Below are 11318 nucleotides of genomic sequence, written 5' to 3'. Positions count from 1 at the left end.
CCCCCCCCATCTCCCTCCCCCCTCCTCACCAACCTCTCCTCCAGCGGGGGCAGCCCTTGAAGCACACTCCCAACCAAGAACGCCTTCTTCCTCGCTTGCCTAAACCACGCCTTATCCAGCAACTCCCCCGCTCCGGGTCTCGCTCCCGGGTCTGGGGAAAGGCAGAGGGAGATGATGTCAGCGAATTGCGGGGTGTAGGTGTAAACTCCCCCGGTGAGGAGAAGTGTGGGAGGGGGGAGAGTGAGGATTTGGGAGAGGATGCGGGAGGGGGGGAGACGGGAGTAAGGGGCTCGACCGCGTGTTAATTCGAGGCTTAGGATTCCGAAGGACCAGATGTCTGCTTTGGGGGGGTTAGGAACGAGGGAGGCAGGAAGCGAGGGGGAGGGGCGAGGGGGAGGGGCGAGGGGGAGGGGGAGAGTCAAGAAGGGAGAGTCAAGAAGGGAGAGTCAAGAAGGGGGTGGCAAGAAGGGAGAGGCAAGAAGCGAGTGAGGTAGGGGAAGTTGGGGAAGGTGGAAGAGCAGGGGAGGACGCACCAGAACTGTCATACGCCTGCCTTCTTATGACCTCCGGGGCCATCCAGCTCGGCGTTCCTACAAAACTCCGTTTCCTTATCCGGGGACGTGCAGTGGCGGTACCATTACCGGTGCCAGTACCGGTGCCTGCGCCAGTGCCGGTGCTGGTGCCGATGCTGGTGGAGAAGGTAGAGCTGGAAAAGGTAGTACTAGTCGGGGAAGGGACATCGTCCAGTGTTGACACTGCCACTCCCAGATCGCCGAGGAGGACAGTACCGTCATCGTCGATGAGCAAATTCGCGGCTTTGACATCCCGGTGTATGAACCCGTTTACGTGGAGGTATCTGGGACGCATAAGTCAGTCGCTGTCGATTTCGCCGAAAGTGGGGATGGAGAGGGAGAGGGAGGGAAGATGGAGGGAGACGTACTTGAGCCCCTCTAATGCTTGTTTTAGTATACACCGACAAACGTCCTCTGCCAGCCCACCCTGATACCTATACGCCATCAGATCCGCCACACTGCCCTTCCTCATCAGGCGCATAGCGATATACAATCTACTCCCCTCTGTCCAGCTGCCACGGACGCGGAGGACATTTGGGTGTTTGGAGAGGGACATGAGCCGGGTTTCTTGTGTGAGCTGGTGTAGGGATTGGGGGGGGAGGAGGTCGAGGTTTATGAGTTTTACGGCGCAGGCTAGGGGCTGGGAGGGGGAGGAGGAGGAGGGGGGGTGGTACGATGAGAGATAGACGACGGAGGTTGAGCCGTAGCCTATTGGTGCGTGGAGGGTGTAGTCGGTTGGGTTGTCGCTGTGCATCGTAGGCAACGTGGGTTAGGGGAGTTGAGTGGGAGCGTTGTGGGAATTGGAGGGAGTCGAGTAGAAGAGAATGTCAGCAAATGATGAATGACCAATGCATAAAGAGAATCAAGCGTTCCATAACAGGCCATGAAGAAGTGGGGTGCAGCAAGAGTACTAGTAAGGCAGTGGACTCACGAGTACATAACCCACTGATCTTGTACTTCTCCAATCCATCTCCTCTCTCCTTTCTTCCATGGTGTTGTCATCGACGAGTGAGTGTAGAGTAGAGTAGAGTCGAAGTGTATCGGAGTTCATTCCCGTGTGCGATGTAGACTGCGTACTGCCCTATTATTGCACGTGAATATCCGACTCTTTCCGGTGGCTGTACCGGATTCAAATATTTTATCACTCTCAACTTTACCTGCTTTTCCCCTCCCTCCCTTCCCTCCCCCTCCCCCTCCCCCTCCCCTCCCTCCCTCTGGCGTGCAATCATGTTCAGACGTTCACTCCCAAAGCCATCCACTGCGCTCGCCTCTCTCCGTTATCTCAGGCAACTCAACCTCCGCTCATTTCACATCTCTCCTCTAGTCCACAGCGCCCCCAATGCCCGTCCTTCAAACCCCTTCGCTTCCCCCACAGGGCACGCCCATGCCGGTGGCACGCTCTCCTACCCCTCCTCCTCCCTTCCTCCTCGCAAATCCTCATTCCCAACAGAGTACGTCCCTTCAGGCAAAAAAACAGCAGCGATGGAGCTCGTCAAGGACGTCTATACCGAGAGTGAGGCCACGGGTCAGAGGACGATGCATGATGTGGATGCGTTCTTGAAGGAGAACGAGATGACTATTAGGTTGGGAAATGGGCACGAGCCTGGAGGCGCGACGGAGCTGAGGAAGCCTGTGTTGACCTTTGAAGAACTGGAATGTATACCCCGTGCGTCCCCCGTCCCCCGTCCCCCATTCCCTGCTAACCAATACCCAGAGGAACTGCACAACACCCTCCGCAAAACCGGCTTCCCGACTCCAACGCCCATCCAAGCCCAAACCTGGCCCATCGTCCTCTCCGGAAAGGACCTAATCGGCGTCGCCCAAACCGGGTCTGGCAAAACACTGTCCTACATCCTCCCCGCCATCGCTCACCTGCGAGCTCAGCCTTCCTGGCGTCCAGGCCAATCTACTTCCTCCGGCTTCGGTATCTCTCCCTCGGCGCTTATACTGGCGCCTACTAGGGAACTGGCAACGCAGATCGCGGCTGAAGCGGGGAAGTATATGCTGAGTTGTAGGATGGCGGTCGTACCGGTTTATGGAGGGGCGGATAAGAGGATGCAGATGAATAATTTGAGGAGGGGCGCAGATGTGGTCGTCGCTACTCCTGGAAGGCTGAACGATCTGATCCAAGTGCGTCCATCCCCACAACTTCCCACAACTTCCTTTCCCTCCCCAAACTGCTTCCCTTCCCTCCCCAAACTACTTCCCTTCCCTACCCCTGCTCCCCCGCTAACCCCCCCCCCCCAGTCAAACATCCTCAACCTCTCCCGCATCTCCTATCTCGTAATGGACGAAGCCGACCGTATGCTCGACATGGGCTTCGAGCCCCAAATCCGGCAAATAGTCGAGCACCTCCCCCCGAACCGCCAAACCCTGCTCTGGAGCGCCACGTGGCCCAAAGAGGTACAGTCTCTTGCTAGGGACTTTATTAACCCGGGGGGGCATGTGCATGTCACTGTGGGCTCGCATGAATTGGAGGCGAACAAGAACGTCCTCCAGCGGACAGAGCACGTCGAGTCCTCCGGGAAACCCATGGCGCTGCAAAACCACCTCGTCCGTATCCTAACCGCCCAAAAACAAGCCAAAATCATCATCTTCGTCGGTACCAAACTGACGGCGGATATGCTCCATCAGGGCTTGAGCCAGGGGGGTTACCCGGTGGTTACTATACATGGGGATAAGACGCAGGATGCGAGGGATAGGAGTATTGGACATTTTAGAGCTGGCAAGGCGCAGGTGCTTGTTGCTACGGACGTTTGTGCGAGGGGGTTGGGTGAGTTGGATTTGTTTGTGTTTTTTGGTTTTTGGTTTTTGGTCTTTGGTTTTGTTTGTGCTTCGGTTTCTTGTTTCGTTTCGTTTCGTTTCGGTGCCGTGCCGGATTCTGGGATGCCATGCACGCCCTTGGGATGGGATGGGATGGGATGAACCAGTTTTTCGTCGGTTGACGATTAACTTGCGCTCTGGCGCCTGGGGACATTTTTCTGCTCTCTCGGCGGAGCATTCCCATCATTCCTCGGGGGAAACACTTTCCCCCCCGAGTGGTCGCTCTTTCTTCCCTTCCCCGTCCTGGTCTCATCACCCCTCTCCTTTTCTCCCAACTAACACCCCCCTAGACGTAAAAGACGTCCACACAGTAATAAACTACGACATCCCCAACAACCCCGAAGACTACGTCCACCGAATCGGCCGCACAGGGCGCGCCGGCTCCAAGGGCGAAGCGCTCTCTTTCCTCACGGACGAGGACGCACCCCGCGCTGATGGGCTTATCAAAGTGATTGAGAGCGCGGGTCAGGAACCGGAGATGTGGTTGGTGCAGATGGCTAGGGATGCTCGGGGGAATCGGGGAGGGGGGGGGCAGAGACAGTGGGGTGGGGGGTATAGGAGGCAAGGGGGTGGGGGGTACGGGGCTGGGAGACAGGGGGGTGGTGGCGGTGGAGGGTATGGAGGGAGACAGGGCGGTGGGTATGGGGCGGGAGGAGGAGGGTATGGGAGAGGCAGGACAGGCGGCTCCGGTGGAGGAGGAGGAGGGGGGGGGTATGGCGGGAACTGGTAACTGATTCCTTTTCCTGCTTGAAGCTTCCAGCTCCCTGCCTTTCGCTTCGGAGCGTCTTGCTTCGAGCTTCCTGCTGAGCGTCCTGCGGCTTGCTTCCTGCGTCCTGCTTCAGAACGTCGATCTCTTGCCTATCGTATTCGTTCCGTCCTACTCTACCTTCCTATTTCCCATGTCCTGTGTCATGTCGCGTCTTGCATCCTGTCCTGTCCTGTCCTGCCTTTCTCGCTCGCTCGCATGTCTCTACCGCCCATCTCACCTTGACTGCCTACCTACAGTACCTACGATCACCTTCGTACCGCCCCGTATCGTGTCGTCCTCCGTATCGTCCTCCGTATCGTCCTCCGTATCGTCGTACTACGTACTGCCAAAACCTTCTGGATAGATAGAGGGAATGTAATCTCCGCCTTCGGCTTATGCACATTACGGCTTTCTCTCTGTTGACTATTGGCTCAGTCCCAGTCTAGAGCAGGTCATCGGTGTCATTCTGCAGGGGGGTCTTCAACCAATCACATTCCCACTACCTTTTTTCTCCACAGGTGGGAGTCCCTCACATACACATACACGTGTATCAGAATGGATTTCTTGCACACCAGTCTGCACAAACTCGTTTCTAGCTTTCCAGGTTTTCAGATACAGAGAGTGGTGAATATACAGTACTGTACTCTTCACAGGTCTACAGGTAGGAAATAGCTTGCTACATGTATCCTTCCACAGGGCCGTTGTCTGCTTTCGGCCCTCTGCCTCAGTTTCAGTCTCTCCAACAGAAAATTCTTTTGCATATAGAGAGAGCGAATGTGATTTCCGCCTTCCGGTATATGCACATTACGGCTTTCTCTGTGTCTTCTGTTGGCTGCAGTGTTCCCAGGCTGTTGGATTTTGGCTATAGTACAGGTATGGGACAGCTCCTTCGCGCAATCGTGCCAACCCTACACCAGCATCATCCGGAGTCCCACCGGCCGCCCAAGCCCAACAACTAATGCAGGAACAAGTGCAAGAGCAGTAACGGGGAGTCTTCTAACCACTAGTACAGTCCAGAAGAGTCCCAACATATGTCACGTGACCGCGGCCCAATATGCGGGTAAGTCTAACACTTCAAGTGTACATAGCAATTTATAGGATATATCAAGCGGTACAGAAATGGGTTACACTGACACGGTCTTAATAAATACAATAAATGAGAGGACCAATATTTCTCAGGATGCAGTTATTCTCCTTCCGAAGGGCCGTTTTCTGCTTCTCCCCCCACTCCTGACGCCTCATAGGAGGTGTATGGGCAATGATGAGTGCCAGTTTATCTGCATGCACTGCTTCCGGACCAGATTCTGATGAAGAGCAAACCTTTGCCTCGGCAAGCCCACTTCCCCTCTCTGGTCGCCCGCTTTCACTTGTGTGCCTTTCTTGGACAGGGAGCGACTCAGCTCAGAAATGCTCTTCAGGGACTGGGAGCGTTTCAGCTTGGGAATGTGCAACCTTGATGGGTCTTTAACTAGCCGTCGCTCGAGCGTGCGGGCTTCCTCGTCCGTTTCTAGCGCTTCTGCATTGTAACCAGCGTCGAGGTATCGCCATGCCAGGTTTTGCAACTGCCGAACCAGAGCACGATCATGCCAGATTGTCGCTTCGAGCTCGTGCTCTGCGAGATGACGCTGCAGAGCTACGCACTCTTGCGCGGCAAGCAGCGCCTCTGGGTAGCGCTCCGCCTCGGCTAGACGGGATGATTGGGTGGAGAGCGCCCAGGTGAGGAACGAACCGAAGATGAGTGTTGAAGTTCTCAAATGGCTTTGCTGAGCAATGTCCGGCGGTTTGCATTGCAGGATGATAGATGTGTTCGCCACCGGCTCAGACATGCTCACAAGCGATGCACGTATGTTTACCAGGGAATGCTGAAGCAGTTGATTCCAGGGGCGGGGGGGGAAGGGGGAGGGGAAGAAGGCCGATCGGCCAGGCGACGAGAGCACAGTACATTTGCGGATTGGCGACATGGAGTACACGGCGAAGGTTAGAGGCTTCGTTCAAGGCTTGACATGCTTCCTTTGGGTACTCAACCGCAGTGAGAACGGCCAACCGATCGAGACAAACAATCGTCCTAGCCATTCGTTCTGTTGAGAAGGTAGAGGAAGCCCCGTGTAGATGCTTTACGGCGAGTTTGGTCACTTCAGCCAAGCGACGAAACGGGGTTGCACCGACGGGCGTTCTTGCGTCGGCAGCTTCGGCAAAAGAGGCATTGGCACTTCCGCTGTCCAAAATGCCTATGGCCGCCGCGATGCCGTCCTCAACCGCGGCGCATGCTTCTTCCAAGCGATTGTTGTGCCACAGAACTTCAGAAGCCCAAGAGTATCAGGAGACCCAGTAGTCATCTGATATCCGGAGAAGGGATTGCTTTCCCTTGGGACCGAGTTTCTAAATCATTAGCTAAGTAATCAAACTCGAATAAATAACACACCTGCAGCCATCGTCTCACATCAGATAAGCCTTTATAAGCGCCCAAAGCGATTGTAACGGACACCAGATCTTGCAGATGTTCGTCCAGGAGTACCTCTAATGCAGACATAAACTCCGGGGTGGGGTCGCGAGCGTCAAGAAGATGGCGGTCCCAAAAGCTGATTGCGTAATAAAGACCGTCCCACATCAAGTCTGGGGAATTCGATGGGATCAGGCTCTCAGAACGCGAGCGTCGTTTCTGCTTTGACATGACAACCACCTCACTTAGGTGATCGTTGATGGCTGGCATGCAGAGAAAAGCGAGCTGTTGACTGCTCTTGCTCCGAGACAGTCGATATGGTGGAGCAGCTCTGTCCATCAGATATTCCCGGAGTGACAGATGCAAAATTCGAATGGGTTCATGCTCGCCATCGAATCCAACGACGAAGGAACTTATCCGCTCGAGAAGCTCGGTCGGATCGACATTCCTATTGCCGTGCAGCAGCCGCATTGCCGACAGGGTCAGTGGTTCTTTGGCGGCCAAGATGGAACCCATAAACATTTGATAAGCGTTTACGAAATCTTCGTCATCTTTTCCCCCAGTCCCATCAAGTACGGTAGCGTACAGCTGGTCCATACGACTGGCGACGGACGGAATGCCTTGGAGTGAAATAATGAGGTCCAATTGCCGAATCGGATTCATGCACTTTCTTAGGTATTCGGTGATGGTGAATGCCCATTGGAACAAGCCCTCAGATTGTGCTACCAGTTCATTGAACACAGACGGTGTGGGCCACTGTTGTCCCAGACACCGTTTGATGGACACGGCGGTCAGCCGCTGACGAAGGTAGGTCTGTACGTCCTGTCCATTTTGCTTGTCTGTTATATTAAGGGAATGCCGAATGATGTGGCTCGCGTCTCCGAAAGCATCGCGGATTTTTTCCAGTGGTCGGGAGGTGATGACGATCCGGAAGAAGCGGGGAAGTGTTTTCACTTGCCGCGTTAAAACGCGTAACAAGCCCTCGTCGAAGCCTTCATTCAGGGCGTCGACCACGAATACGGCTGGTTCTGTCCTATCCCAATTCTTGCACGGCTGGATGACGAGCTCCCGAAATTGTCTTTCAATATCAGGAGTTGTTCGCAAGCTGACATCGTAGTTGAGTTTGGCGGCGATGGTATATGCGATGTTTTCATTTCTGCCCGCCAAATCTCGCGCTAAGGTGGTCACCAACCTTGCCGGTGTGTTCCTCTCGTCCGACATTTGGGGCGAAGAAGAAAGACGAAACAAGCCATCTTTTCTCAGCAGCGATGTTTGCAACCGAATTGGCTAGCGCGGTCTTTCCGATCCCGGCGACTCCGGTCAGCCAGCAGATCGGGCATGATTCCAACGAAGGAGTTTCGAGCCAAGCGGTGATCTCGGAGAGCAGTGCAGTGCGCGTTCCAGGCATGCATGTGTTCGACGAGTTGTAGGATGCACCAGACGCATATGGAAGACTGTCGAGGACAAGGAAAGCGCTTGGCTGGAAACTGGAATGGTTGGTTGCTGTCATGTGTGGTCAGAGCATTCGTAACTATGAGGTTGCGAACTCACACATCTCACCCCGGAGAGTCGATTTGTTCGTATTTGTCTCATTAAGGTTGAGTGATTTCACCGCGTCCAAGAGAAAGTTCCGCTGTTCTATGTTCAGATGTAACTGAAGGACGATTTGAGACGAGGCTCGAATGTGGTGTTTACAACCCACCTGAAGAAGTTGGATCTTGTCGTCGAGTTCATGTCGCAAACTTTTGAGTTCTTTTGCATCTTCAGAGGATCGCAACAGCTTCTTCACATTCTTGCTACTCTCAAATCGGCGACATGTTTGGTCGAGTTTGTTTATGAATCTCGCTGAAATATTAGGGCCGATGTCAGTTAATTTTCCCCGATTCGAGCTTACAGCGCGAGATCCCCAACCGACTCAGTAAATCGAGTCGATTCCTCTTCCTGAGACGCGATCGTCATGACTGCCTCGAATATTCTAGACGCATGCTGACTGAACAGGAACCATTCGTTCTTCGTCTCGCTCATTTTTTTCAGCTCCTGCGAATACGTGGATAAGCGGAAGCAACCCTAACTCGGCCCGCGTACATACATTATTCATACCCACTAACCGTGTGAGGGCATCTTTCATCAAGGCAAGTCCCCAACTGTCTTCTTCTGGCGTATCTTCGCCAGGACCTCCATGCGCACAGTCGGCATTTGGTGACATTAGGTCTTTCGTAGAGTACGATTGAAGTGTAAGAACAGCAGGTTGCAGAGTCGCTCAAAGATATGTAAGGTCACAAACAATGTCGTACAAGAAAAGGCGCCATCACCGAGAACGTGTTGTGAGGGCGTCTGCGGGATAGGCGCTGTATGTCGCACAGCCAGCGGGTTTGCATTCTTCTGTTCATCACTCCCTCGTACTAACGCTTGATGCCGGGATCCCGACTGCAGCAGAAGGGGGGGAAGTATATGTTGAGCTGTAAGATGGACGTCTCGGACCAGATGAACGACACGGCAGGGAGAGGGTTTCATATGAGCTCGCCGTAACGGGACGACCACCCCAGGTGTCCCGTCCCGGACGTGGTTGCGTTCACAAATTCAACATTAACCTGCTGGCTATAGCTACACCGATCTTGTCCGATCATGTTTATCCACTATCCTGTCCTTTCGATCTGCCGCGTCCGTCCTGTCCCATTTGACCCGGGTCATCAGCCCTCCGTTCTGTTTCCTTCCTAGCACACACCCACCGCTAGTAATCTGTCTACGTACCCGCCTCGTGGTCCTCGCAGGAGGTCTCTCCCTCTCTCACTTGCCAGAGCCGAGTTTAGGTGGAGAATTCGATCGAAGGACGTCGCTTGTCTGTGTTCTTTGAGCCTACACCTACAGATCTTGCTTTTCTACATCACTCGGAATGCTGTCGGTACATTTATACAACTAACGTGAGGGTACATCCTCAGGTACACGCATAAGTATGAAGTCGCGCGCGGTACAGAGGTTGGTACATCAACGAGGTCCAGGAAATAAACTATGATACGATAGATATTCCCTGCGATGGAGTATCCGCCCGGTTACTCTCCTTCTACATGACTGTGTTCTGCTTCTGTCTCCTCCGTCTCTCCGTCGTCGGATCCCACAGTCACAGTCAACTCCTGGAGCCGCTGCAAGTAGCTCTCTAGCGTCGTGCGATACAATGCCGGCTGGCGCTTTTCCAGATCCCGAAGAAGGGCGATCGATTCCCTCAGCGGGGCGGGCGCTTCCTTCCTCCGGCCCGCCACCTCCAGGAACGTACACTTCATATGAAGTGCACGCATCAGCTCGGGATTGTACCGCCGCGGTAGGCGCAAACATTGCAGTCGATAGAGCTTGATGGCTTCCTCGATCGTCTCGAGCGCTTCTGCACTGCATCCAGCGTCCGAGTACCGGGAGGCCAGGTTTCGCAGCTGCAGAGCCAGGTCAGGCGTGATTGCGGTTTCGGGCTTGCAATCTGCAATATCACGCAGCAGTGCCACGCTCTCTTGTGCAGCAGGTAGTGCGTCTGAGTAGCGCTTTGTCTCGGCTAGACGCTGTGATAGGGTGCCGAGAGCCCAGGCGAGATTCTGGCCGTAGACCTCTATGTGATGGCTGACGAGGGGTCTGTAGAGCTCGACTGCCTCTTGAATCGCTTCCAGGGCTTTCTTTGCTCCTAGATGTTCCCCTGGGACCTGCGCGAGCCTCTTCGATAGCGTACCAAGCCCCCACGCCAGATTCTCAGTGAACCTAGGATCCTTCTCCACGAGAGGTTTATACAATTGAACTGCCTCCTCGATAGCCATGAGCGCGTTGGGAATATCGCCGCCTCTTGCAAGGGCTTCTGAAAGATTACCCAAAGACCAGGCAAGTTGAGAACTGTACGCTTTCGGATTGGCATTAATAAGCACACGGCGCAGCTGCACAGCTTCGTTTGACGCTTGATATGCTTCCTCGAGTTCCCCGACCGTAGTGAGAACGATGCCCAATTGATCGAGACACAAAGTCATAGAGGCCAATCGTTCCGTCGAGAAGGTTGAGGAGATTTCTTGTATATGCTGGACGGCGAGTTTGGCCACCTCAGCAGTGTGTCGAAACGCCGTTGCAGGGACAGGTGTTGTCACGTCACTAGCTTCGGCGAGAGAAGCATTGCTAATTCCGCTGTCCAAAATGCCTATAGCCGCCGCAATTCCGTCCTCAGCCGCGGCGCATGCTTCTTCTAGGCGACCATTGCGTCTTAGAGCTTCGGAAGCCCAGGAGAACCAAGAGACCCAATTGTCATCTGATATACGGAGAAGGGCTTGCTTTCCGTCAGGACCGCGGTTCTAAATCATTAGTCAGGTACTCGAAATCGAACAAATAACACACCTGAAGCCATCTCCTCACATCCGATAAGCCTTTGTAAGCGCCCAGAGCGATTGTCACGGAGACCAAATCTTGCAGACGTTCGTCCAGCAATAACTCTAGGGCGGACATAAACTCTGGGGTAGGGTCGCGAACATCACGAAGATGACGGGTCCAGAATGAGATTGCATAATAAAGACCATCCGACATAGATTTTCGGGAGATTGGGGAGATCAGGCTCCCAGTATGAGAGCTTTGCTTTGGTTTTGACAGGCCAGCCGTCTCGTTCATATGATCGTTGATAACTCTTACGCAGAGAAAAGCGAGATGCTGACTGCTCTCAGTCCGAGATAGTCGATATGGTGGAGTAGCCCTCTCCATGAGATACTCCCGAAGAGACAAA

At 54.1% G+C, this 11318-nt stretch overlaps 6 protein-coding genes across 6 annotated transcripts in view; 2 read left to right on the top strand and 4 right to left on the bottom strand.

Annotated features, from left to right (window-relative positions):
* Nucleotides 1–1574, bottom strand: part of DACRYDRAFT_84372 (kinase-like protein) — a gene marked incomplete at its 5' end in the record, with an annotated part of 3400 nt that extends 1826 nt beyond the window's left edge. The window contains 4 exons of the mRNA XM_040776678.1: nucleotides 6–340; nucleotides 534–856; nucleotides 941–1318; nucleotides 1504–1574. Of these exons, the coding sequence (XP_040624884.1) occupies nucleotides 6–340; nucleotides 534–856; nucleotides 941–1318; nucleotides 1504–1574 (1107 nt within the window). The remainder of the gene's footprint in view (nucleotides 1–5; nucleotides 341–533; nucleotides 857–940; nucleotides 1319–1503) is intronic.
* Nucleotides 1575–1761: 187 nt separating this feature from the next.
* DACRYDRAFT_24890 (DEAD-domain-containing protein) lies at nucleotides 1762–4535 on the top strand. Its single transcript, XM_040773900.1, has 4 exons — nucleotides 1762–2238; nucleotides 2287–2702; nucleotides 2820–3345; nucleotides 3686–4535. The coding sequence occupies exons 1-4, from the start codon at nucleotides 1800–1802 to the stop codon at nucleotides 4123–4125; spliced, it is 1821 nt and encodes a 606-aa protein (XP_040624883.1). The 5' UTR covers nucleotides 1762–1799; the 3' UTR covers nucleotides 4126–4535.
* Nucleotides 4536–4815: 280 nt separating this feature from the next.
* Nucleotides 4816–5300, top strand: DACRYDRAFT_24889 (uncharacterized protein). The gene has a single exon (XM_040773899.1). It carries the CDS (start codon nucleotides 4941–4943, stop codon nucleotides 5100–5102), a length of 162 nt encoding a protein of 53 aa, XP_040624882.1. The 5' UTR covers nucleotides 4816–4940; the 3' UTR covers nucleotides 5103–5300.
* Nucleotides 5301–5381: 81 nt separating this feature from the next.
* DACRYDRAFT_111498 (uncharacterized protein) lies at nucleotides 5382–5969 on the bottom strand (the record flags this gene model as incomplete). The annotated part of the gene is made up of 1 exon (XM_040769250.1): nucleotides 5382–5969. The coding sequence occupies one exon, from the start codon at nucleotides 5967–5969 to the stop codon at nucleotides 5382–5384; it is 588 nt and encodes a 195-aa protein (XP_040624881.1).
* A 490-nt stretch (nucleotides 5970–6459) lies between these two features.
* DACRYDRAFT_111497 (uncharacterized protein) lies at nucleotides 6460–8789 on the bottom strand (the record flags this gene model as incomplete). The annotated part of the gene is made up of 7 exons (XM_040769249.1): nucleotides 6460–6522; nucleotides 6566–7648; nucleotides 7776–8086; nucleotides 8135–8237; nucleotides 8286–8424; nucleotides 8478–8620; nucleotides 8673–8789. 7 exons carry the CDS (start codon nucleotides 8787–8789, stop codon nucleotides 6460–6462), a joined length of 1959 nt encoding a protein of 652 aa, XP_040624880.1.
* Nucleotides 8790–9488: 699 nt separating this feature from the next.
* Nucleotides 9489–10690, bottom strand: DACRYDRAFT_24888 (uncharacterized protein). The gene has a single exon (XM_040773898.1). The coding sequence runs from the start codon at nucleotides 10579–10581 to the stop codon at nucleotides 9634–9636; it is 948 nt and encodes a 315-aa protein (XP_040624879.1). The 5' UTR covers nucleotides 10582–10690; the 3' UTR covers nucleotides 9489–9633.
* Between the last annotated feature and the right edge of the window lie 628 nt (nucleotides 10691–11318).

This window comes from Dacryopinax primogenitus, assembly GCF_000292625.1.
Source record: "Dacryopinax primogenitus strain DJM-731 SS1 chromosome Unknown DACRYscaffold_21, whole genome shotgun sequence".
Classification (NCBI taxonomy): domain Eukaryota; kingdom Fungi; phylum Basidiomycota; class Dacrymycetes; order Dacrymycetales; family Dacrymycetaceae; genus Dacryopinax; species Dacryopinax primogenitus.
Note: the sequence above shows the minus strand (reverse complement) of the source record. Positions and strands in the feature narration are given on the sequence as shown.